Genomic DNA, 25,625 nt, shown 5'->3' with positions numbered 1-25,625 from the left:
AGAGTATTCCTGCGCTAGAGGAGCATCTCCGTGTTCTTCGTTCCACTTGGGCACAAGTCCAGGAGGCTTTGCGTCATGCTAATGATAGGTACAGACTCCATGCTGACCGCAGACGCCTGCCTGCACCTTCCTACCAGGTTGGGGACAGGGTCTGGCTGTCATCTCGCAACCTCAGACTTCGTGTTCCCTCACTGAAGTTCGCACCTCGGTTTATTGGGCCTTTCCGTATCCTTCGCAGGATTAACCCAGTGGTTTACGCATTGGACCTTCCTCCTAGTATGCGCATCTCAAATGTGTTTCATGTCTCCTTTTTTGAAACCTTTGGTCTGCAACCGCTTTACCACCTCGGTGCCACGTCCTCACCCTGTACAGGTTGAGAACCATGAGGAGTATGAAGTACAATCCATTGTTGACTCCCGTAGGTTCCGTGGGTGCATACAGTACCTGGTGCATTGGAAGAGGTACGGTCCGGAGGAACGCTCTTGGGTCTCATCCTCGGACGTACATGCCCCTGTCCTCCTCTGTGATTTCCATAGACGTTTTCCCCTCAAGCCCGGTGGTCCTCCGAGGGGGAGGGGTCGTTGAGGAGGGGGTACTGTCAGGGCTGGGCTCAGCCCTTCCTTCTCTGAGCTGGCCGCTCAGCTGTTGGCTAATTGCCAGCTCCCATCTCTCTCCACAGTTACCGAACTGTTGTTGATTCTGCTCGTGAGTCCTGCCTACTTAAAGCCATCCAGCTCACTTGATCTCTGCCTTCGCCTTGGTCACATCACAAGAAACCATCTCCTGTGTTCCTGTTTAAAGACTGGCTTTGCTGACATCCCTTCTGGCTCCTTATCCTGCTTGCTGTTCCTCTACTTGGATCCCTGACTTCTGGCCTGACTGATTAACCGATCTGGTTACTGAACTCTGGCTTAACTGACTACCCGATCCGGTTACTGGACTCTGGCTATGCTTTGACTACACTTACTCTATTTACCTTTTTATTTTTATTAATGAACAAGTGTGATTTTACTGTACTTCTGTCTCGTTCTGGTTCATGGTTTCTGACAGGCCCACATGTTCCCATTGCCATTTCCCTTTTATGTATATTCCAATAAGACAGGGATGGAGATATATGACCTTAATGGTCTCTACCTCATATAAAGTCCCAAACAATTGCTCTCTTTTCAAACCTGAGGTAATTTTGACCCCAGATCTCACATTAAAGAGGTCCTGTCATGCTTTTTTTTCTATTACAAGAGGTGTTTACATCGCTTGTAACAGGAATAAAAGTGACCTTTTTTTTTTTTGAAAGGATAGTGTAAAAATAAAAAGTAAAACAACAAAGAAAAAAATAAAATCTAAAGCGCCCCGTCCTGAGGAGCTCGCACACAGAAGCGAACCCATACGTAAGTTGCGCCCGCATATGAAAACAGCGTTCAAACCACACGTGAGGTATCGCCGCAATTGTTAGAGCAAGAGCAATAATTCTAGCACTAGACCACCTCTGTAACTTAAAACTGGTAGCCTGTAGAAATTTTTAAACATCGCCAATGGAGATTTTTAAGTGCCAAAGTTTGTCGCCATTCCACGATCGGGCGCAATTTTGAAGCATGACATGTTGGGTATCAATTTACTTGGCGTAACATCATCTTTCACAATATAGAAAAAAATTGGGCTAACTTCACTGTTGTCTTATTTTTTAATTAAAAAAATTTTTGCAACGACCGCCATTTTATTCTCTAGGGTGTCTGAAAAAAATATATATAATGTTTGGCGGTTTTTAAGTCATTTTCTAGCAAAAAAAAATCTGATTTTATACTTGTAAACAACAGATGTCAAAAAGAGGCTCGGTCCTTAGTGGTTAATGCATAGAGGGTTTACAACCGTAAGTAACCTCCACCATATAAAGTACTGCGTGTGGGTAAATATTTTCTTTCCCTATCACATATAATATATATAAGTTTATTCTCGCACAACGTATAGAGACAGGACAGTATTAGAAGATAATTAAAATAAGAGCGTGTTGTCGTTCACGGCGCGTAAAGCTGGAGAGCTGGATCATTGACTGAGGCGCAGCACGGTATCCTAGCAACCTGTACACCATGCAGGAACATATAGGCGGGAACGAATCACATGGGGTTTTACTTTCATCCAATGAGGCTGTCCCTTGCTTAGATGGTTGCCTGGTGTAGGTCACGTGGTGTTGCGATGTGGTTGCGATGGTTAGAGGCTCCTCCTCTTCCCTGTTACCGTGGAGCTGCGTCTAAATATACGGCTGAGAGCTGCTTGCGACACTACGGAGGCACCGGAACATCGGAGGGTCTGGTGACTGCTGGAGACCGTTATCCACGAGCTGAGGGGACCAACTAACGGAGTGCAACAGGGTAGGACTGCTGTGCGGCCCACATGACAGATGTCAGTCAGTGATGACAGGGGGCGGGGTGCCTGTCATTCATCTGCTCTTACAACTGTAAACAAATGGAAGCACCTTTCTATGTTTGTTTGATACATTAGAATTGATCTTATATACTTTTGCATTTTGTATGTTTTGTAACATTATATACTTTCTGTCTATAGATTCCTAGGACAGATCCACTTTTATTTTAGCATTTGCTTCTGTTTATGGTTTCCCAGGAATTATAAATAATTTTTTAGGCTGTCTGTTTTTATAGTTTCCTATGATCAACTTTTTTTCTTTTTTTTTTCTTTAGGATTGACCCAGAGTCTTAAAATCTGTATTCTAAATCCAAACCCGTTTGTAACACTAGTGTAATCTTTATGTATGATATAGAATTTTGAGGCTTCGCCAACAAGTAAGGACTCTGGTTTAATGGGATGAAAGGGTTATTGTTTTTAAATCATGCAGAAGTACGGCTATAGCAACCAGTTGTGGGGAGTAAATGTTTACTTGATTACAGCGTGTTGCTGATGTCACAGCTGAGCTGTCTAGGCGGAGAGAGTTTGGAACTGCGTAAAGTCTATGTATGGACAACTTTTTTTAAAGCTTTGGATATACTGGTTTCAAACCAAGCCTTCAATTTCACCTTCTGTTGCTACAGAAAATCATTTTCGTGGCTGGGAATCTTGTTTTCTTTCCGGGAATTTTTCTTTTCTTGCACATGCACATTTCTTTTTCAATATGTTGTAATAGGGGAATGGCGCTGTTCACAGACAATTGAAAAACCACAAAAAAAATAAATGAAAAATATTAAAAAAGAAAAAAAAATTGACAATATGTGTAAGGTGTACACCAAAGTCCACAACAGACTAGGTGAGAGATTCCTGCTGAAATCCTGCAAGCTATTCCATTGCGTGTATTACATAAGATGTGAATAGGCAAATCACTACCATTGGTGAAGAATAAAAATCATATGAAATATGAGAAATAAATAAAAGTGACATAAAAGGATATATCAACATTTAAAAATCCCACTGACGTGCCCAGTGACATAAAAAAATACATGTAAATAGGCCAAGTGACAAAAAATATTAAATATAAAATATAGACATCTGTAATTAATCTGAAATAGACTGTGAGAATTAAAAATATAAGTGCAAACAGAATATGTGTATGTATTAAATGGATCAAAAAAATTAGAAAATAGAATGGACTGATATGTGAATATGTGCAATCAAAAAACGTGAGATAATAAATGTGCTCCAATAAAATTAGTCCAATATAAATTGTCCAATATATGTGAAGGAGATCCCTGTGCACAGATGGTATGTGTATCCAACAGGTGTGTAATCCCCAGCAGGTTTTCAATACTGATGTGTCCGTGTTTTGCAGGCCCCCACTTGTGCCCTCACTCACCAGAAAGCCCAACCCCTGCAGGGGTGAAGGGCATGAATAGATCCTGTGGCCGGAATCCTGGACGCCCGGAATCCCCCTCTCAGGTTCCGTGAACTCCTTCCCTCTTAATCCACAGTGTTACTTATAATAGTATCCACCGGAGTAAATCCATATGTATGGAAAGAAAAGGAACCCTCATAGTGTAAGTCCGTAAATCTCAAAGTTTATTTGCCAAAAAAATTTTTGAAGTTAAAAAATAGGAGCTGACACTGCTCCCCTGGCAAGCTGAAGCTGATAGTATCTGAGGCGCCTCAGATGTATTTTTTTATGTCACTGGGCACGTCAGTGGGATTTTTAAATGTTGATATATCCTTTTATGTCACTTTTATTTATTTTCATATTTCATATGATTTTTATTCTTCACCAATGGTAGTGATTTGCCTATTCACATCTTATGTAATACACACAATGGAATAGCTTGCAGGATTTCAGCAGGAATCTCTCACCTAGTCTGTTGTGGACTTTGGTGTACACCTTACACATATTGTCAATTTTTTTCTTTTTTAATATTTTTCATTCTTTTTTTGTGGTTTTTCAGTTGTCTGTGAACAGCGCCATTCCCCTATTAGAATATATTGTAGTACGTGGATTTCACTTCGGTGTTTCCAGTTGCCTGGGGGGCTGCAGTTCCTTGTTGTTACTTATCCTAAGCGCGGAATATTTGATCTCCAGCATTTCTTTTTCAATTAACATTTCTCGCACGATTCTCCCATCATTGATTAGAAAAAAGTTCGTTTTTCAAAAAAATGTCCAACATGTCATGTTACTCAAATTCGATGGCCGCACGTAAATCAGCTGTTGCTGCAGCCCTCTAATGGTGCGAAATACGAACAAAAATTTTTTTTTTAGATCTTTTTCGAAATTTGACCCATGTATGGCCATACAGTAAACGAAAAATCGGCCTGCCTGATGTTGGCCATACAATAAATGAAAAATCGGCCGAACCCATTTTCGTTCAGTGGACATAAATGTATTTTTTTTTTTTTTTTTTTTTTTTTACCATATACCTAGTGCAGACAGTTCGGACAGGAAACACATTAACCTTTCAATTTATTGTTCGCTCGGCATAAAATTTCCAAACTTGTCCTTCGTTTTTTTCAGCTCAAAAACATTCCAACATTTCTGGGTTTTTGTGCCCATTAACTGGCCGAAAAACGAATGAACAGTCTGACCGAATTTCAGCCGATTTTTTCGTATAGTGTATGGCCAGCATTAGTTTGCCCCCTTATAAAGAAATGAAGGGTCTATAATTTTTATCATAGGTGTATTTAAACCACTTGCTTACTGGGCACTTTGAATGACAACATGCTACACTGTACCCATATGACATTTTTATCACACAAATAGAGCTTTCTTTTGTTGGTATTTCATTACCACTGGGGTTTTTATTTTTTGCTAAACAAACAAAAAAAGACAGAAAATTTTGAAAGAAAACTATTTGCAGATTTTATAAAATTTTGCAAACAGGTAATTTTTCTCCTTCATTGATGTGCGCTGATGAGGCGGTACTGGTTGGTGGCACTGATTAGTGACACTGGTGAACATTCATAGGTGGCAGTGCTGATATAGAGAAAACACCTGAATCGCGCTAATGAATGAAAATTATTAAGTGATCAGTGATAAATAAACCAATAAGTATAGCCTTATTGATATATAACTCTATGCTCATTAATAATAAACCTTGAGTGCACATATAAACAATGAATAGTAAAAAGAAGAGAAAAAAAAGTCACTCAATAGGTAATAAATAATCCACCCGTGCAAAACACAAATTGCAAAAGTCCATCCATAAGAAATTCTTCAACTGTTGTGCAGCAAGAGATGTGAGCCACCACCAGTATAGAAGGGGTTACTTCTTACTGGACATAAATGATCCCCCATTACAGAGGATCATAGCAGGCATGTCAGCTGTATAACTCCTGTGCTGGTGCCTCAGATCATCAAAGGGACCCGATCAGTGCAGTGGTAAGTATTGCATGTAACACGAAGTGGGAAACGCCGATCGTGTAAAACCTTTTTTAAATTTATTTGTATAAAAGTCAAAGACACACTTACATAGAACATCCCAAAACAAGCCTGAAGTCCGTTGTGTCGGCCGAACACACGCGGACAAACCCGTCCTACTGGAAGAGAACACAGTCTGGAGGTGACGTCAGCGCGTTGTCCAGCTCCGCCCTACGCATTTCGTGATAGGTCACGTCATCCAGGGGCACGGGCGGCCCGCTGCGTCACCTCCCTATATGTCAACAACATCGTACCAAGCCTTGTTCTGGGCTACGGACCACCAATGAGCATCCAAAACACCCAAAATGGACCGCAGGACCAGACGAGGGAGGCCGATGAATGACAACACATAATATCACTTCTAACAAACATGGTAAAAAACAGACTAAATCAAACATAATATACAAAAAACATCCCCTAACACTTTAATATACCTTATATCATATGGGGCATAAAGTTCAGAAGCGCCTATGCATATTTAATCTACATCTAGCAGAAGGCATCCAGTATTACTGGTGTACATAAAAATCCTACAACATTAATATATGTAACTAAAATTGAGTTAGCTATTTTAAAAGAATTCCTGTTGACAAAAAACCCTTAATATATGTGACAAAGATATATCTCATAGTTGCCGATCGAAATCAATAAAAGATGGTAAATTTACATATAGTGTCAATCACAAATAAAAAGCATATAGACGCATCAGCTTTTATAGAGTATCTAATCTATATCTAGTCTCTATCAATCAACAACCCCCCAGAAAAAAGGGGACCAACCCTTATCAATGATCTAATAAAAAATAAAATATAAAATAAATGGATACATTTGGATCCTATCTAAAGGACTAAGCCCGGAAATCCAAAGTTGTGGACACTTGGGGGTACACATAGATGTCATTATGCTCAGGATAAATCCTAACACCTATTAGATGTAACTCTCTTGGAATGTCCTGAAGCCACCAGACCTTTGATATAAATCCTCCTGAACTAGCTATAACTAGTATATAAAATATACAATACAAAACTTAAAAAATAAAGAATAAAAATATAAAATAGTCCAGAGGCAATCTCATGGGTCAAGGAATTAGTACCATGGGGGACTCATGGAACCAAAAGTAAGAGGCTCGGAGTAACCTCACCCACTATCTCCTGATCGACCAAGGACCGTGGTACCGATGTGTGCTCAAGAATTATTAATAAAAGCATTCACATCGGTATCAACATTGAGTCCAAATGGGGCATAGGATTTGAGTCTATAGATCCAGGACATTTCACATTTAGAAATCTCCCTGACCAATGACCCACCCCTCCAATGGGGTCTATACTTATCTATGCCCATGTACAGTGTATTAGAGGGGTTCCTAGCATGTACCTAGTCATAATGCCGTGATACTGGGTGTTTGTCGAAACCCCTTCTAATATTGTTTATATGCTCAGTCAGTCTAACCTTCAGTGCCCTTTTGGTCTTCCCCACGTACTGTAAACCACATGGGCACTGTATAAGGTAGACCACACCTTCAGATAAGCAGGTTATGAATGGTACTACCTCAAATGTACGAGAGGTACTAGTGGAAGTAAACTGGCTGATTTTTCTGTCTCTACACCTATTTACGTTACAGACCTGGCATTTTTTACATCTGTAATAACCCGTAAGGTTATGAAAAAAATTGCTATCCAGACTTGGTGGGTCCTGGACCGTGGGGGCAATCTTATTACCAAGCGAGGATGCTCCTTTGAACACAACCTGGGGATTTTTTGGCAATATAGTCCCAAGGATCTGATCACTGGTTAGAATATGCCAGTGTTTACGAATCAATCTCTTAACACTCTTGTGTTGTGTTGAGAACGTTGTAATAAATGGCAAAGAAAATTGAGTGTTAATCTCATCCTGTTGTTTGTCCTTCAAGAACAGCGATCTATCTTTCTCACGTATAGATTTGAGCATTCTAAACAGAACACCATCATCATCAGCCCTTGTCCGTGAATCTTTTGGTAAGGACAGCCGCCTGATTGTTAAAGGTGTCAACCTCAGTACAATTCCACCTCAGACGTGCATATTGACCATAAGGAACTGCCTTTAACCAAGGTCCATAATGACAGCTATCGAGGGGGATGTATGAGTTCTTATCGGTCGGCTTAAAGTAGGTAGATGTTATAAATTTATCACCTCTAACAGTGATTTTTAGATCCAGGAAGTTTATTTCCTCACGGCTCGCCTCAAAGTTCAATCTAATCCCCCTGTCATTGTCATTAAGAAACGACATAAAGTCACGAAGTGCAGCCTCACTGCCATCCCATAGGAGGAGGACGTCATCAATGTACCTGGCCCAAAGAACCAGTTCCGGTCTAACCTGGACATTGACGAAGTCCTCCTCCCACTTGGCCATAAAAAGATTGGCCAAGCTTGGGGCATATTTGGCCCCCATGACCACACCCCTATCCTGGCGATAAAATTGATGGTCGAACCAAAAGTAGTTGTGACTGGCCGCATACTCTAGAAGTTCCATAATAAAGCTAATCTGGGTTGGAGCCAGACCAGAACCTCTGGTTAGATATAACTGCACCGCCTCCAATCCCAAAGAGTGGGGAATGATAGTATAGAGGGAGGTCACGTCAGCCGTGACCAACCATAATCCTTTTTTTAGGAGTGATGGTAGACAGCATATTAATAACCTGTTTTGACAATCAGGCGGCTGTCCTTACCAAAAGATTCACGGACAAGGGCTATGATGATGGTGTTCTGTCTAGAACGCTCAAATCTATACGTGAGAAAGATAGATCGCTGTTCTTGAAGGACAAACAACAGGATGAGATTAACACTCAATTTTCTTTGCCATTTATTACAACGTTCTCGCCACAACACAAGAGTGTTAAGAGATTGATTCGTAAACATTGGCATATTCTAACCAGTGATCAGATCCTTGGGACTATATTGCCAAAAAATCCCCAGGTTGTGTTCAAAGGAGCATCCTCGCTTGGTAATAAGATTGCCCCCACGGTCCAGGACCCACCGAGTCTGGATAGGAATTTTTTTCATAACCTTACGGGTTATTACAGATGTAAAAAATGCCAGGTCTGTACCGTAAATATGTGTAGAGACAGAAAAATCAGCCAGTTTACTTCCACCAGTACCTCTCGTACATATGAGGTAGTACCATTCATAACCTGCTCATCTGAAGGTGTGGTCTACCTTATACAGTGCCCATGTGGTTTACAGTACGTGGGGAGGACCAAAAGGGCACTGAAGGTTAGACTGACCGAGCATATAAACAATATTAGAAGGGGTTTCGACAAACACCCAGTATCACGGCATTATGGCGAGGTACATGCTAGGAACCCTTCTAATACAATGTACATGGGCATAGATAAGTATAGACCCCATTGGAGGGGTGGGTTATTGGTCAGGGAGATTTCTAAATGTAAAATGTCCTGGATCTATAGACTCAGATCCTATGCCCCATTTGGACTCAATCTTGATACCGATGTGAATGCTTTTATTAATAATTCTTGAGCACACATCGGTACCACGGTCCTTGGTCGATCAGGAGATAGTGGGTGAGGTTACTCCGAGCCTCTTACTTTTGGTTCCATGAGTCCCCCATGGTACTAATTCCTTGACCCATGAGATTGCCTCTGGACTATTTTATATTTTTATTCTTTATTTTTTAAGTTTTATTTTTAAGTTTCGTATTGTATATTTTATATACTAGTTATAGCTAGTTCAGGAGGATTTATATCAAAGGTCTGGTGGCTTCAGGACATTCCAAGAGGGTTACATCTAATAGGTGTTAGGATTTATCCTGAGCATAATGACATCTATGTGTACGTTTATGTTTCCACCACTAGAGGGCAACAATTCCCAATGTGGTTGTGGCCCCAAGTATCCACAACTTTGTATTTCCGGGCTTAGTCCTTTAGATAGGATCCAAATGTATCCATTTATTTTATTTTTTATTAGAGCATTGATAAGGGTTGGTCCCCTTTTTTTGGGGGGGGTTGTTGATTGATAGAGACTAGATATAGATTAGATACTCTATAAAAGCTGATGGATCTATATGCTTTTTAATTGTGATTGACACTATATGTAAATTTACCATCTTTTATTGATTTCGATTGGCAACTATGAGATATGTCTTTGTCACATATATTAAGGTTTTTTTGTCAACAGGAATTCTTTTAAAATAGCTAACTCAATTTTAGTTACATGTATTAATGTTGTAGGATTTTTATGTACACCAGTAATACTGGATGCCTTCTGCTAGATGTAGATTAAATATGCATAGGCGCTTCTGAACTTTATGCCCCATATGATATAAGGTATATTAAAGTGTTAGGGGATGTTTTTTGTATATTATGTTTGATATAGTCTGTTTTTTACCATGTTTGTTAGAAGTGATATTATGTGTTGTCATTCATCGGCCTCCCTCGTCTGGTCCTGCGGTCCATTTTGGGTGTTTTGGATGCTCAATGGTGGTCCGTGGCCCAGAACGAGGCTTGGTACGTTGTTGTTGACATATAGGGAGGTGACGCAGCGCGCCGCCCGTGCCCCTGGATGACGTGACCTATCACAAAACCCGTAGGGCGGAGCTGGACGACGCGCTGACGTCACCTCCAGACTGTGTTCTCTTCCAGTAGGACGGGTTTGTTCGCGTGTGTTCGGCCGAAACAACGGACTTCAGGCTTGTTTTTGGGATGTTCTATGTAAGTGTGTATTTGACTTTTATACAAATAAATTTAAAGGTTTTACACGATCGGCGTTTCCCACTTTGTGTTACATGCAGTACTTACCACTGCACTGATTGGGTCCCTTTGATGATCTGAGGCACCGCGGCAGGAGCCCAGCACAGGCTTTATACAGCTGACATGCCTGCTATGATCCTCTGTAATGGGGGACCATTTATGTCCGGTAAGAAGTAACCCCTTCTATACTGGGGGTGGCTCACATCTCTTGCTGCACAACAGTTAAAGAATTTCTTATGGATGGACTTTTGCAATTTGTGTTTTGCACGGGTGGATTATTTATTACCTATTGAGAGACTTTTTTATCTCTTCTTTTTATCATTCATTGTTTATATGTGCACTCAAGGTTTATTATTAACGAGCATAGAGTTATATATCAATAAGGCTATACTTATTGGTTTTATTTATCACTGATCACTTAATAATTTTCATTCATTAGCGCGATTCAGGTGTTTTCTCTATTTTGATTGGGTATATGTGTGTCATATATTTTGAATTGCAGCTTTTACAATTATTGGTTCACGGTATATGTTTCTAATTTTCTTTGGCGCAGTTTTATTTTTAATTTTTCTTGGCAGTGCTGATATGCACTCGCAGGTGGCACTGGTGGGCACTGCTTAGCAGCAGTGGGTCTGCAGTGTGCTGGACCAATGTCCCGTTTACTCCAGGCGGTAATCGGCTTTTTTTTTTTTTTGCCTCACGCTCTGTTTACATCACGTGATCAGCTGTCATTGGCTGACAGCTGATCACGTGGTAAGGGGCCGTGATCAGCCCCTTACTCCGGTCTGTGATCAGTCGAGTCTCATTGACTCTCTAGTCACAGAGCGAGCTGCGCGCATCACGCAGGCAGCTCATGCACAGAAGGACGTACAAGGACACCCTCCTGGCAATTTAGGCCCACGTTGCAGCAGTCTTTCGGCTATAGCATGGGCGGGAAGAGGTTAAATGATAGAGAAATAATAACCAAAAATCCAGAACAAACACATGATACAAATGTTATAAATTGAGTTGCAGTTCAGTGAGTAAAATAAGTATTTGATCCCCTACCAACCAACAATAAATTGTAATGTCAACTCATTATGTGTATGAGACTCCAGATGGTCTTGAGTGCCATGCAAGATTTTGCCTCATGGGGTAAGGATGATCATGAGAAAAGTGAGGGATCAGCCCAGAACTACACAGGAGGAGCTTGTGAATGATCTCAATGCAGTTGGGACCACAGTCACCAAACAAACCATTGGTAAAACAATACTCTGCCATGGATTGAAATCCTACAGCACCCGCAAGGTCCCCCTCCTCAAGAAGGCACAAGTACAGGCCTGTCTGAAGTTTGCCAATGAATTAAATGTTTAAGATGTTTAAGAAAAGAATTGGGAGAAAGTGCTGTGCTCAGATGAGACTAAGATTGAGCTCTTTGGCATTAACTCGACTCGCTGTGTTTGGAGAAAGAAAAATGCTGACTATGACCCTAAGAACACGATCCCTACAGTCAGGCACAGAGGTGGAAAAATTATGCTTTGGGACTATTTCTCTGCTAAAGGTACAGGCTGACTTTGCCGCATTGAGGGGCCAATGGATGGGGCCATGTATTATAAAATCTTGGATGAGAATTTTCTTCCCTCAGCCAGAACACTGAAGATGGGTCTTCCAGCATGACAATCACCCAAAATGTACCGCCGAGGCAACAGAGGAGTGGATCAAGATGAAGCACGTTAACGTCATAAAGTGGCCTAGCCAGTCTCCAGACCTTACCTTAATTTATGGAGGGAGCTGAAATTTTGATCTCTAAAGAAGAGTGGACCAAAATCCCTCTCGAGATGTGTGCAAACCTAGTAACCAACTACAAGAAACATCTTAACTCTGTGCTTGCCAACAAGGGTTTCTCCACCAAGTACTAAGTCATGTTTTGCTTGGGGATCAAATGCTTATTTTACTCACTGAACTGCAACTCAGTTTATAACATTTGAATCATGTGTTTTTTTTTTTTTTTCTGGATTTTTGGTGACATTCTGTCTCTATCATTTAAAATACATAAAAATAGGATAAGATAAAAATTATAGACCCCTCATTTCTTTGTAAGTGGGGAAACTGAGAGGATAAAATGTTTTGTTTCCTGTGTGTGTATAGATATAGTGAGTGTGTGTGTGTGTGTGTGTGTTTGTGTCTATAATAAATATATATATAATATATGTTAGGGTTGTACCGATACTAGTATCGGTATCGGCACCAATACCGAGCATTTGCCCAAGTACTTGTACTCGGGCAAATGCTCCGCCGATACCTGTACAGTCAGCGGTGATCGGCGCGTGGAGGAGTTACAAGCTTCCCCCCCCCCCCCCCGCAGCTTCCAGCTGTTTTAGTGACATACAGCGGTGATCGGTGCTTGTAACTCCCCCACACACGATCACCGCTGACTGTCACCTCATCCTCCATGCCCCCTCCGTTCCGCTGTCCCCCTCTCCTTCTCTGTCCCCCTCCATTCCGCTGTCCCTCTCTCTTCCTCTGTCCCCCTCCGTTGTGCTGTCCCTCTCCGCTGTGTGAATGGACAGAGTCAGCTGACTCTGTCCATTCACAAAACTGAAACATTGTAATCTCCTGTGATTACGATGTCTCAGTTTATGAATAGAGAGGAGCCGCTGTCTTCTCTCCATTCATTCCCAGTGCAGCTGAGGCTGCAGAGAAAGGGACTGGGGAACCTCTATCCTCTGTCTCTTTCTCTGTCTCAAGGGGGAGATATCAGAGGTCTGTTAAGACCCCTGATATCTCACCAAAGCCCCCCAACAGGGCTGATTAAAAAAAAAAAAACACACACATATTGCAATAAAGAATAAAAAAAAATATTATTGTAAAAAATAATAAATGTAAATAAAAAAAAAAACACACACAGACACCGTTCACCCCCCCTAAAAAAATAAAGCATTGTTAAAAAAAAAAAAAACACAACACTGTCACGTGACATTTAAAAAAAAGTATCGGTATCGGCGAGTACATTATATTTTTATATATATATATATATATATATATATATATATATATATATATATATTCACAGTGGATATAAAAAGTCTACACACCCATGGTAAAATGTCAGGTTTCTGTGATGTAAAAAATGAGACCAAGATAAATCATTTCCGAACTTTTAACTTTTTCCACCTTTTATTGTGACCTATAAACTGTACCACTCAATTGAAAAACAAACTGAAATCTTTTTTTAGGGGGGAGGAAGTAAAAATAAAATAAATAATGTGGTTGCATAAGTGTGCACACCCTCTTATAGCTGGGGATGTAGCTGTGTTCAGAATTAGGAATGATTTACAGATGGAAGAGAGGAATGACATCAGTGATGGGGCAAGGGGGGAGGTGGAGTCGGTAATGGTGAAAGTAAGCTGTAAATTACTAGTGGGGGTATGTTACAGGTCCCCTAATCTGCAGGAAGAGGTGGAGTTAGATCTCCTTTCACAATTTGAAATGGCAGCAAGACAGGCAGATGTCATCATAATGGGGGACTTCAGCTATCCCGACATTGACTGGGCGGAAGGGACAGCCCACTCATTAAAGGCCAGCCATTTCTTAAATGTTCTACAGGACAGCTTCATGTCTCAATTGGTAAATTCTCCAACTAGGAGCAACACGTTGCTAGATCTTTTAATTACAAATGATACAGATCTGATTGCAGATGTGTAAATATGGGACAACTTGGGAACTAGCGACCACAGGATTATTACATGCTGTATAAATCATAGAAAAGGGAGACACGAGGAGAGTACAAAAATAACACAATTTCAAAAGAGCCAACTTTTATAAACTCCGCTCAATACTGCAGGATATTAAGTGGGACCAAATCCTTGAAGCATTGAACACAGAGGAAAAATGAAGATGTTTAGGAATATATTAACCACTTCAATACCGGGCCAATTCTGACACTTTGCTCCTACATGTAAAAATCATCATTTTTTTGCTAGAAAATTACATAGAACCCCCAAACATTATATATTTTTTTTTAGCAAAGACCCTATAGAATACAATGGCGGTTGTTGCAACTTTTTATCTCACACAGTATTTGCGCAGGAATTTTTCGAACACGTTTTTTTTTGGGGAAAAAACAGTTTTGTGTTTAAAAAAAAAACAAAACAGTAAAGTTAGCCCAATGTTTTTGCATTTTGTGAAAGATGAAGTTACGCCGAGTAAATAGATACCTAACATGTCACGCTTCAAAATTGCACACGCTCATGGAATGGCGCCAATGTTCGGTACTTAAAAATCCCTATAGGCGACGCTTGAAATTTTTTTACTGGTTACATGTTTTGAGTTACAGAGGAGGTCTAGGGCCAAAATGATTGCTCTCGCTCCAACGTTCGCGGCGATACCTCACATGTATGGTTTGAACACCGTTTTCATATGTGGGCTGGACTTACGTATGCGTTCGCTTCTGCGTGTGAGCACACGGGGACAGCGGCGCTTTAAAAAATGTTTTTTTTTTTTTTTATTGTTAATTATATTTTATTTTTTTTATTTTGACACTTTTTTGAAAAAAAAAAAAATTGATCACTTTTATTCCTATTACAAGGAATGTAAACATCCCTTGTAATAGCAATATGACATGTCAGGTGAATAAGACCCCATATCTCACCACTAGGCTGGGAAGCCTGAAATAAAAAAATAAATAAAACGAACGCCGATACCCAGCCGAAGCGGCACCGTTTTTTTGAATGGAGAGGCCGGGCGTGACGTCATAACATCGCGCCCGGCCTCCGACGATCATAGAGACTCCGGGGACCATCTGGTCTGCCGGAAATCTCTATGATCTACATCCGGCGCCGGCGGATCCACTCTCCGCCTCACCGATCGTAACAGTGAGTCGGAGCAAGCATCGGAGGGTGGCAGGAGGGGGGGGACGTCCCCTCTCACCTCCCATAGGAACCATCAAGCGGCGGAACGGCCGCTATGATCATTCCTATGGTGTAGAGATTCGCCGGCTGAAACCGGCAATATCTGAATGATGCCTGTAACTATAGGCATCATTCAGATATACTCGCCCAAAGCCCAGGACATCATATGACGTCCGTGGGCTGGAAGTGGTTAAATAAAAGTATCGCCGAGTGCATTCCAAGGGGTGATAAATATATAAGAACAAAGGTTAAACCTGGGTGGCTGAATCAAAAAGTAAAATGTCTTATGAAGGAAAAAATTTGGCCTGTACAAAGTGGAGGGGTCAGTGTCAGCATTCAAACAATACAAAGAATGCAATGTGAGATGTAAGAACGCAATCAAGGCAACTAAAAAAGACTATAAGAGACGCATAGCAGAGGAGAGTAAAAATAATCCCAAGAAGTTTTTTTTTTTTTAAATCTACATACAGTAAAAAGGCAAGGATAGAACACACAGGCCCCATAAAGTATGACCAAGGGATGATGGTTACAGATGACAAGGAGAATATAGCTGTGCTAAATGCTTTCTTCTCAGTCTTCACACAGGAAAAGGATGGGCATACTGACCAAGACCGTATTGTTAGCAACACGCCACAGGATCTACCCTTGTTGCTAACAGAGGGTGCAATCCGGAAAAGATTAGAGAATCCCAACATTAATAAATCACCAGGACCAGATGGCTTACACCCGAGAGAGTGGCTTAATGCTGGATACAGCGGCTTTAAGCCTTGTCAAGTGTTGTCAAGTCAGTCTGGTATGGATATTAAGAGGAGCCCCCACGCCAAAAAAATTGCCCCCAAAATCCATACCAGACCCTTATCCGAGCACGCAGGTCAGGAGAGAGGGGGAGACGAGTGAGCGCCCCCCTTCCTGGATCATACCAGGCCACATGCCCTCAACATGGAGGGGGTGGGTGCCCCTGCTGACAGCTGAATGTAAAAAAATGAATGCCAGCGATGAAAAATAAACAGAAAAAAAGTGTGGGACCCCCCCACCCACCCACCCACAATCCATACCAGGCCCTTCAGGACCCCATGCCGTTTATTTATTTTAATTTTGGTGTGGGGCCTGGTGTGGATTGTGGGGGAATCTTCTTCCTCTTCACTCATGGGTTGTTAAGGATGCGGCGGCCACCGACTTCCCGGCCTGCTGCTTGAAAACCAACCAGCTATTATTCACACACAATTCAAATCAGTTGATCATTTTTCGACCAGTCGGAATTATACGTCTACCCCTAATTTCCTCTCCCATTCCTCGCCCTAGTGCTTTCTATTGGCTAAACAAAAATGGCTGAAGCTAAAGCTGCAAAAATGCTTAAAAAATGCCAGGTTTGACTGGAATGCCACTTTAACGTTTCATGTTGTGGACACAAGTGGTAAAGCAGTATCAAACCCAAGAGGAAACCTTTATTATATTACAGCTTGCTAGTTCTTAGATGTGATGGCTGCATTCATTTTTCTGTTTTTAGGCTTTCTTTCTTTTCTTTTCACCTGGTGAACTGAATGTTTCCTAAATAGTCCCTTAAGAAATAAATATGTACCAACATCTTGTGTGCCAGACTTCTTAGAACACGTTCTATAAAAAATGTACATTGGGGAGCTCACAAGCTGCAGCTTTTAGCCAGTTACAGCATATTGCTGTATGCAATACTGCAACCTGAAACACAAATGAAACACACCTTTAATCTTTACCACATATCAAGTATGCATGATCAGCCACATATTAGCTTTGATTTTGTGCATTTATGCACGCTTTAACTGTGGCCCCATGCTGCAAAGCCGCGCAAGGAAGCCCATATCTGGCCCAGCCCTCTCAGAAATTCTCTGATCATTTTTTATGTTCAATGTCACAATAAAGTAAAGCTTCATTTCACAACTGTATAGCAAGGTAATGGCAGTACCACCCCAAGTAGCAGCAACATCATTTTCCTTTATCACAGGAATAGGAGATATTCCAGTGCTCTTGGGAGGCAGGAACATTGGCATGTTTAGACCTCATGCATTCATGGTGGGTTTTTTTTCCTCCTCTGAATGCCTTTTCTCTAGTGGGGGGAAAACCAGCTTGAAAAATGCACCTAAAGTCATGTTTTGCAAACCTGTTTAGGTGCTTCAAGGGTTTGGGAGTTCATTTATTCCATTTGCCAGAATATTCATTTTGGCCTCTTTCTCACGGGGCGGATCAGTGATGATCCGCCCCGTGAACATCCGCTGGCTCAGCGGGGATCGCTCCGCCGATCCCCGCTGAGCAGGAAGATGACAGGTGCATCGCTGCACACTGTGCAGCGATGCACCTGTCAGAGCGCCGCTCTCCCCTATGGGGGGATCGGATGACGACGGACCGTAGTGTCCGTCGTCACCCGATCCAATCCGAAAACGGATGGAAAAGTAGGTTTTTCCTCCGTTACACTTTTCGGATCGGAGCGGGGTCGGATGTCAGCGGATATGTCACCGCTGACATCCGACACTCCATAGGGATGAATGTATGTCCGTTTTTCATCCGAAAACGGAAGGATGAAAAACGGACATACGGATCGTCCATGTGAAAGAGGCCTTATTCTGACTACTGGAATGAATAAACGCTCAAGCAGTAAAAGCACACCTTAGGCGCGTTCAGTTTTTTTTTCCTGCCAAACGCTCCTCTTCTGAAAGTGCAAGTAATGTTGTTGTTTTTTTTTCTGCCTCTAAACACTTTTAACTGCCTATAGTGTGCATGAGGCGTTTAGAGGCAGAAAAAAAAGTCAAACATCTGAGGAAGAAGCATTTTTGACACCCAGTGTGCATGAGCTCTTAATGAAGGCTTGCTATAGGTACCACCTATAGTAGTAAATGAAATTTGAAGTAAAACAAAATACAGCTTCAAGCCAGGGTCTAGATCACAGATCATAGGGTGGACAAGATTGATTTACAGTAATATATAATATATTTTTTATTTGCAGAAATGAGTAGGCCATTGACATGAACAACAGGAGTCCCTACTCTCAGTATGATGAAACCGACAGACAGACAAGAAATAGTCCTTCTACTCCACTGGAATCTACCAGTTCAAAGACTGACACTAAGAAGAAAAACAAACAAAGCAAGATGAAGGGCGATCAGGATATGGCTAAGGAAGAATGGGGAGCTACACGGAGCACCCGGGATAGAAGTCCTGACAACGACAAGAATAGCGACTCTTATTATTCTGATGACTATGACAACACAACTTATGGGTCTGAGGGATCCCCAACACCTAGCTCAAAGTCTATATCTCCTCGTGCCAAGAGAGCAGACTATAAAGTAAGATCTGTTACACCGGTACATAACCATGGTAAGTGTATTAGTACTCAAAATATCTCTGTTTTTTTTAGATATATATATATATATATATATATACACACATACTGGTGTTTAAAGTTAAAGTATCTTTAAACTCAAATCAAAACTGTCAATACATGATATAATACTTTTTTATCTCATTTTGCCACTGCATTCATTTTCTGTAGACTGCAAAAAAATACTGTTCACTGTCCCTCCCTCCTTGTCTTAGTCTCGGCTGCAGCCTAAAATAGTTTAAACTGGCCTTTGCCACATCTACTGAGCATGTTCCAGTTTCAGTTCCCCTCTAAGCTGTGCCTTTCTTCCTTTTTTCTTATCTGTGCAGCCCACACGACTATAGAAGCACACATGTGGGCGTATACACAGTGGTAAATGACATTTCCCCCCCCCCCTATGTCCTCGTATTGCTAAACCCTATTGGAGTGGGATATAGGGTGTTGATTGATGGAGGCTTCGACTCCCTGTCAGTCGTAGCACATACACACCATAAACACAGGCTGGAGGGGCGCGACATAGTCTATGCCTGGCAGAACCTTCTCCAGATATCTTTACAGTGTAAAATGTGAAGGCTATTGTCAGTCATCTAAAACCAATAATAAACCCAAAAGCAAACATTTAATATATTTCAGCTTACCAATTCTTAGAAATGGTAGCAGTAGTCGTTTTTTCTTTTTTAGACTTACTTTCTTCTGTTTTCATCTGGTGATCCAGCTAGTAAGTCAAAAGAACAAGCTCCCTTCCAGATGTATCAGTTTACAGGGATGAGACAAACCATTTAACACTGGCAGGGGTGCTTACAAGGATCAGATTTTATGTATTTTTGCAAAACCTTTATCCCAAAAGGGGGAAAAAAACCTTTGCTATAACTGCATATAAAGTGTGAGTTGGAGTTTAGCTTCAGTATATATTCAGTGTATTTAAATCTGTTAGTACATCTAACATTACCTGCTGTGCCCCCTGTGCACATTCATTCAGAGTGGGGGCACAGGAGGTGTGTTACTGGCTGGATCACTAGGTGAAAGCCGAGGAAAAAGCCTAAAACTAATGCAGCCGCCATATCTAATGGTTGGTAAGCTCCAATATATTCTATTTTTGGTTTAATAACGCTTTAAACTCATAGTTTTGCCAAAAAAAAAAGTAAACATTTGCTTTGAAATATAGATCTGTAATAAGTAGTGGTGAATCAAAATGAAAATTTCGATATCGAAACCGAAAATTCAGGATGCACTTGGCCGATTATATATATTTTTATAAATAATTGTATTATATTCAACTTTGAATTTAAATTTAATATGAATTTATTGTCGCCCATTATCAGCACCTTTTTGAAGCAGTGTTAAAAATCCTGCATTTTTGGTGCATATATGGCAAACTGCACTAAAAATGCACCTCCCAATTGAAATGTATTGAAAACGCAGCAAGAACACATCAAAAATGCACTGGTTATGTTTTTGATGCATTTTTTGAGTCACATGACCTATGAAAAACACATCATAATCAAGGTAAAATCGTGGCAATATCAGGGGCGTTTTCAGCAGCCATTATTGGCACTTTTTTTTCATTCACTATGTTCGGCCGATATTGCGGTGCTTTACCACTTCAGCTCCGGAAGATTTACCCTTCTTCCTGACCAGGCCTTTTTTTGTGACACGGCACTGCGTTCCTTTAATTGACAATTGCGTGGTCATGCGACACTGTACCCAAATAAAATGTATGTCCTTTTTACCCACAAATAGAGCTTTCTTTTGGTGGTATTTGTAGTGTGTACGTGTCTCTATTCAGAGCACTAAGTGTCATTTCTGTCTGCTGCTTCCTTCCTCTGTTATCAGCACGAATCACTTCTGCCAAGTTTTTCTGACACCAAGAGAAAAATGGTGACAGGGGAGGCAGCTCAAGCTGATTGACAGCCTCAACTCTGCTCCTGTAAGCTGCGTGAAGGGAATGTGTCCCTTTCCTCCTATCAGCTCTCAGAGCTCTCCTCATTGCGCTCTGCAGAGTGTAAATATAGCTCTCCGCCCCATTTTTTCTGACAGCTCAGACAAGCTTTCTAAATTCTGGACTTTGAACAGATGTAGGGAAGAGAAGACTACAGATAAACATGTACAGCTTATGTAGGAGGATTTTTTTTTTCATCTCATTGGGTATATGTAAGGGTTTACAATCACTTTAAAGCCTATTTAAGACTACATGTCCATCTAAGACTACCTTGTCCACAGGGCGACAATGTTGCTTTTCGATTTCGCTGTGGAACTAAGAACGATGACACCCTGTTAACAAAAGTGGACAATTAATAGATTTACAGGCAGGATCAACAGGTTTTGAAACTTTGTTACTGGGTAGCCCAGACAAGCAAAGACTGCTGAGTTAAAGTGGATGTAAATCCCATTCATGAAATCTGACCTGGGCACATATATCTGCAGTGTTTACTTTTCTTTCTCCAAAGCCCTAAGGCTGGCCATACATTATACAATTTTCTTGCACAACTTTAGATTTACCAAAACTATATAATATGAGGTCAAACCTAAACACTTTCAATTTGGATGCAATCAGGTAGGCTCTTGCACTACATAGTTGAAGGTAAATCTAACAGAAATTGAATAAGAAAATTGTATAATGTATACAATCCGGTCCCCTGTTATCAGCATGATAACTTCTAACAAGCTCTCTGACACAGGAGATAAAAGCAGCTGGAAATTTGTGTCGGGGAGGTAACTTAGAGACAGATAAGCAGAGAGCTCCTCTATTCACAGCACAGCTCTGCAAGTTTCTTCATTCTTCTCCCTATGTGGGGGGCGTGTGCCTTTTCTCCAATCAGCTGTCACACCATATATGCTCAGACTCTCCCCTCCAACTGCTGAAAGAGGAAGAAATATTTCTAACATGATGTGCACTTTCTAAAGAATGCAGAAAGCTGAAGACAGCAGATATACATGTAACATCCACGTTTTTGCTAGTGACAGACTGTATCATGTATGCAATTTCTGTTTTAGCCCATAGATACACTTTAAAGGAAGATGCTAACTCTTGTATAAAGAGAACAGGTAGAAATTAAATACAAAAATATTGTACTGTTTTTACACTACTGGACATTGTTAAAAAAAAAAAAAAAAAAAAAAAGCAGAGAAAAAAATGGCAAAGAATAGCAATTAAAGGCTTATCTCTGGGAAAAGTCTAGGGGATGGAAAAAGCAGTTTTACTTACCCACTCTCTGCTTTCCCCCATGCTACAGAGGCGGAATATTCTTTAGCATCCTTATATCCAATACAGTACAGGGCTGTGTATCAGTTTTGATGACATCGGACAGAATGTGAAATACGATATACCTGTGCTCAAATCCTAATAGCTTGTACATGCATATCATTTATCAGGTGCCAAAGTGTTAATGTTAACACTAGAAATTCCAGATAAACTCTCTGCACACATCTATAAACCCTTTCCAGCAAACTTTGCAATACAAAACAGGGATTTTTAGTTCACACATATAAAGTACTGTTTTTTTTTTTGTTTGAATCATACTTACCTAGGTGGATGCTGCATCTGTCCCTCGCCGGCTTTAAGACTGAGAACCGAGCGATCAAACATCACTGATCGCTTGGTTCTCAGAGCTCCGTGAGCAGAGAGCTGGTGATTCTCAGTCACCACTGTCTGCTCTGCCCCCCAAGCCCCCCCATTCCAATTCACTGGATCGCTGGGCTGTGGAGGGGACGGAAGTTGCTGGCTCAGGTTCTCAGCGGCTCGTTGACAGAGCTGCCAGTCCAGGGGTGTGGGCAGATCCTGACCATATTGTCGCAGTCTTGCCCCAGCCTGGACAGCTCTGTGACGTTAGATGACAGAGGGCTTCAGCCTGCTGTCTGTCGAAACCGGGTCACAGGAGTGCAGAACGAACTGCACTCCTGTGATCCAAAGAAGTACAGCCAAACGAGCTTTGGCTGTACTTCTCCTTTAAGCTGACCAACTGCATCAAAGTAATCCCTCTATGGCCAGTCCTACTCTGCTCTGCAAATTCAAATGCTACATTGGACACAATGCCAACATGGGGCAAACATACACAAAGCAGGGGAGAGCTACTAGGGTCTCAAAACACGTATTGCAATATGTGTGAACTAAAAAGCCCTGTTTTGTATTGAAAAGTTTGCTAGTAAGGGTATGTAGCAGTGTGTAGAGGATTTATCCAAAATTTCTATCGGACAGAATCTGACAGCTGGGTCATAGGGGAGAAGAGCCTGCGGACATCGTTCTTGCTGTGAGGAGGAGCCTGTAGGAGCAGTAGCCCAACTAAGTAAAACTTATTTTCGGTCCCCTAGATGTAGACAGGCATTTAACCCTTGCAGTGTGGTGGCAGCAAATGTATTAGAATGCAGAAAGTCACCAGCACTACAAAGCCTTCCGTTTTCACTTATTGTGAAATCATTGTCGCTGCATAATTAAAGCCAGTGTTTTTTGGGGGTTCTTCTTTGGAACTATAGAGCACTCCTCCCTCCTTATTTCAATTACATAAGGCAGGGGAGTTCTGTATTCAACAGCAGTGAACTGGGAAGATAATGTTTGGTTTGGATTTTAGTGTTAGAGTTATCTGTGGCAGGATATGTGCCCTTTCTTTGATCTTTTAATACACAATTGTCACAAATAAGGACTCTAGCAGAGGTGGGTTGTGTTTTGTTTTTTTTTGTTTTTTTTAATTACAAATTCACCTTTTTCTTCTTATATCTAGGAATTAGGAAAATAAACTCCAAGTTTCCATCAAGTAAACGGGGACCTAGATGGGGATTTCGCTCTCAGAGTTTAAGCAAAGAGCCTCCTCCAAAGGACATTGATATGGTTACCAAAAGAGTTCTCTCGGCTCGACTTTTGAAAATAAATGAACTAAGAAATGAGGTTGTAGAACTTCAAATGAAACTAGAAGAATATCAAAAAGAAAATAAGACTTTAAAAAGGCTGCAGTTCAGGCAAGAAAAAGCCTTGAATAAGTTTGAAGATACAGAAAATGAGATTTCACAGCTTTTATCGCGACATAATAACGAGGTTCGAATTTTGAGGGAGCGCTTGCGCAAATCTCAGGAAAGGGAAAGGAATATGGAGAAGAAACTAAAGGAAACAGAGGATGAGCTATACAGGACAAATGTTGCCCTAAAAAAGTTAAAGCAGCTTTCAGAAAATAGGCATCTTGCAGAACGGGATGAGCTGACTAGAAAAGTAGAAATGATAGAAAGCAGACTGGATGAACGAGAAAGGCGAGTAAAGGTATTAACCGTTTTCCTCGTTAAGCATAGTTCAATTTCTGTGTTTGAGTGCTACTGGTACCCTATATTGTAATGAATTTTGGAGTATATCCGAAAATGTATAACATCTCTTTTCAGTACGTTAGCAGTTAAAAATATATAAACAGATAAAAATATATGGACATCCTAAATTTCATACTGCACAAACAGGTACCAGGGTTGCATTTGTATTCAACCCCCTTTACTCTAATACCCCTAACTAAAATCTAGTGGAACCAATTGCCTTCAGAAGTAAACTAATTTGTAAATATAGTCCTCCTGTGTGTAATTTAATCTCAGTAAAAATATAGCTGTTCTGTGAAGCCCTCAGAGGTTTGTTATAGAACCTTAGTGAATAACCAGAATCATGAAGGCCAAGGAACACACCAGACAGGTCAGGGATAAAGTGGTGAAGTTTAAAGCGGGGTTAGGTTATAAAAAAATATCCCAAGCTTTGAACACCTCACGGAGCACTCTTTAATCCATCATCCACAAATGGAAAGAGTATGGTACAATTGCAAACCTACCAAGACTTGGCCATCCACCTAAACTGACAGGCCGGGCAAGGAGAGCATTAATCAGAGAATCAGCCAAGAGGCCCATGGTAACTCTGGAGGAGCTGCAGAGATCCACAGCTCAGGTGGGAGAATCTGTCCACAGGACAACTTTTAGTCGTGCACTCCACAAATCTGGCTTTTATGGAAGAGTGGCAAGAAGAAAGCCGTTGTTGAAAGAAAGCCGTAAGAAGTCCCATTTGCAGTTTGTGAGAAGCCATGTGGGGGACACGGCAAATATGTGGAAGAAGGTGCTCTGGTCAGGTGAGACCAACAATGGACTATTAGGCCTAAAAGCAAAGCATTATGTGTGGTGGAAAACTAACACTGCACAATACCCTGAACACACCATCCCCACCGTGAAACGTGGTGGCAGCAGTATGCTGTGGGGGTGTTTTTCTTCAGCGGGGACAGGGAAGCTGGTCAGAGTTAACGGGAAGATGGATGGAGCCAAATACAGGGCAATCTTAGAAGAAACCCTGTTAGATTCTCCAAAAAGACTTGAGACTGGGGCGGAGGTTCACCTTCCAGCAGGACAAGGACCCTAAACATACAGCCAGAGCTACAATGCAATGATTTAGAACAAAGCATATTTATGTGTTCGAACGGCCCAGTCAAAGTCCAGACCTAAATCCAATAGAGAATCTGTGGCAAGACTTGAAAATTGCTGTTCACAAACACTCTCCATCCAATCTGACAGAGCTTGAGCTATTTTGCAAAGAAGAATGGGCAAAAATCTCACTCTCTAGTGGTGCAAAGCTGATAGAGACATAACCAAAAAAGACTTTCAGCTGTAATTGCAGCGAATGGTGGTTCTACAAAGTAGGGGGCTGAATACAAATGCACACCACACTTTTCAGATATTTGTAAAAAATTTGGAAAAATATTTATCATTTTCCTTCCGCTTCACAATTATGTGCCACTTTGTGTTGGTCTGTCACATAAAAACCCAATAAAATACATTTACGCTTTTGGTTGTAACATGACAAA

General features: G+C 41.1%; 1 protein-coding gene across 1 annotated transcript in view; it reads left to right on the top strand.

The window, feature by feature from the left end:
- The first annotated feature begins 2,175 nt into the window (after positions 1 to 2,175).
- LCA5 (lebercilin LCA5) overlaps positions 2,176 to 25,625 on the top strand; it is a 41,279-nt gene continuing 17,829 nt past the window's right edge. The window contains exons 1-3 of the mRNA XM_073626846.1: positions 2,176 to 2,366; positions 18,445 to 18,815; positions 23,535 to 24,064. Coding sequence (XP_073482947.1) covers positions 18,464 to 18,815; positions 23,535 to 24,064 — 882 coding nt within the window. The 5' untranslated portion in view covers positions 2,176 to 2,366; positions 18,445 to 18,463. The remainder of the gene's footprint in view (positions 2,367 to 18,444; positions 18,816 to 23,534; positions 24,065 to 25,625) is intronic.

Source organism: Aquarana catesbeiana, linkage group LG04 (assembly GCF_042186555.1).
Source record: "Aquarana catesbeiana isolate 2022-GZ linkage group LG04, ASM4218655v1, whole genome shotgun sequence".
Classification (NCBI taxonomy): domain Eukaryota; kingdom Metazoa; phylum Chordata; class Amphibia; order Anura; family Ranidae; genus Aquarana; species Aquarana catesbeiana.
This window is presented reverse-complemented; position numbering and strand designations above follow the sequence as displayed.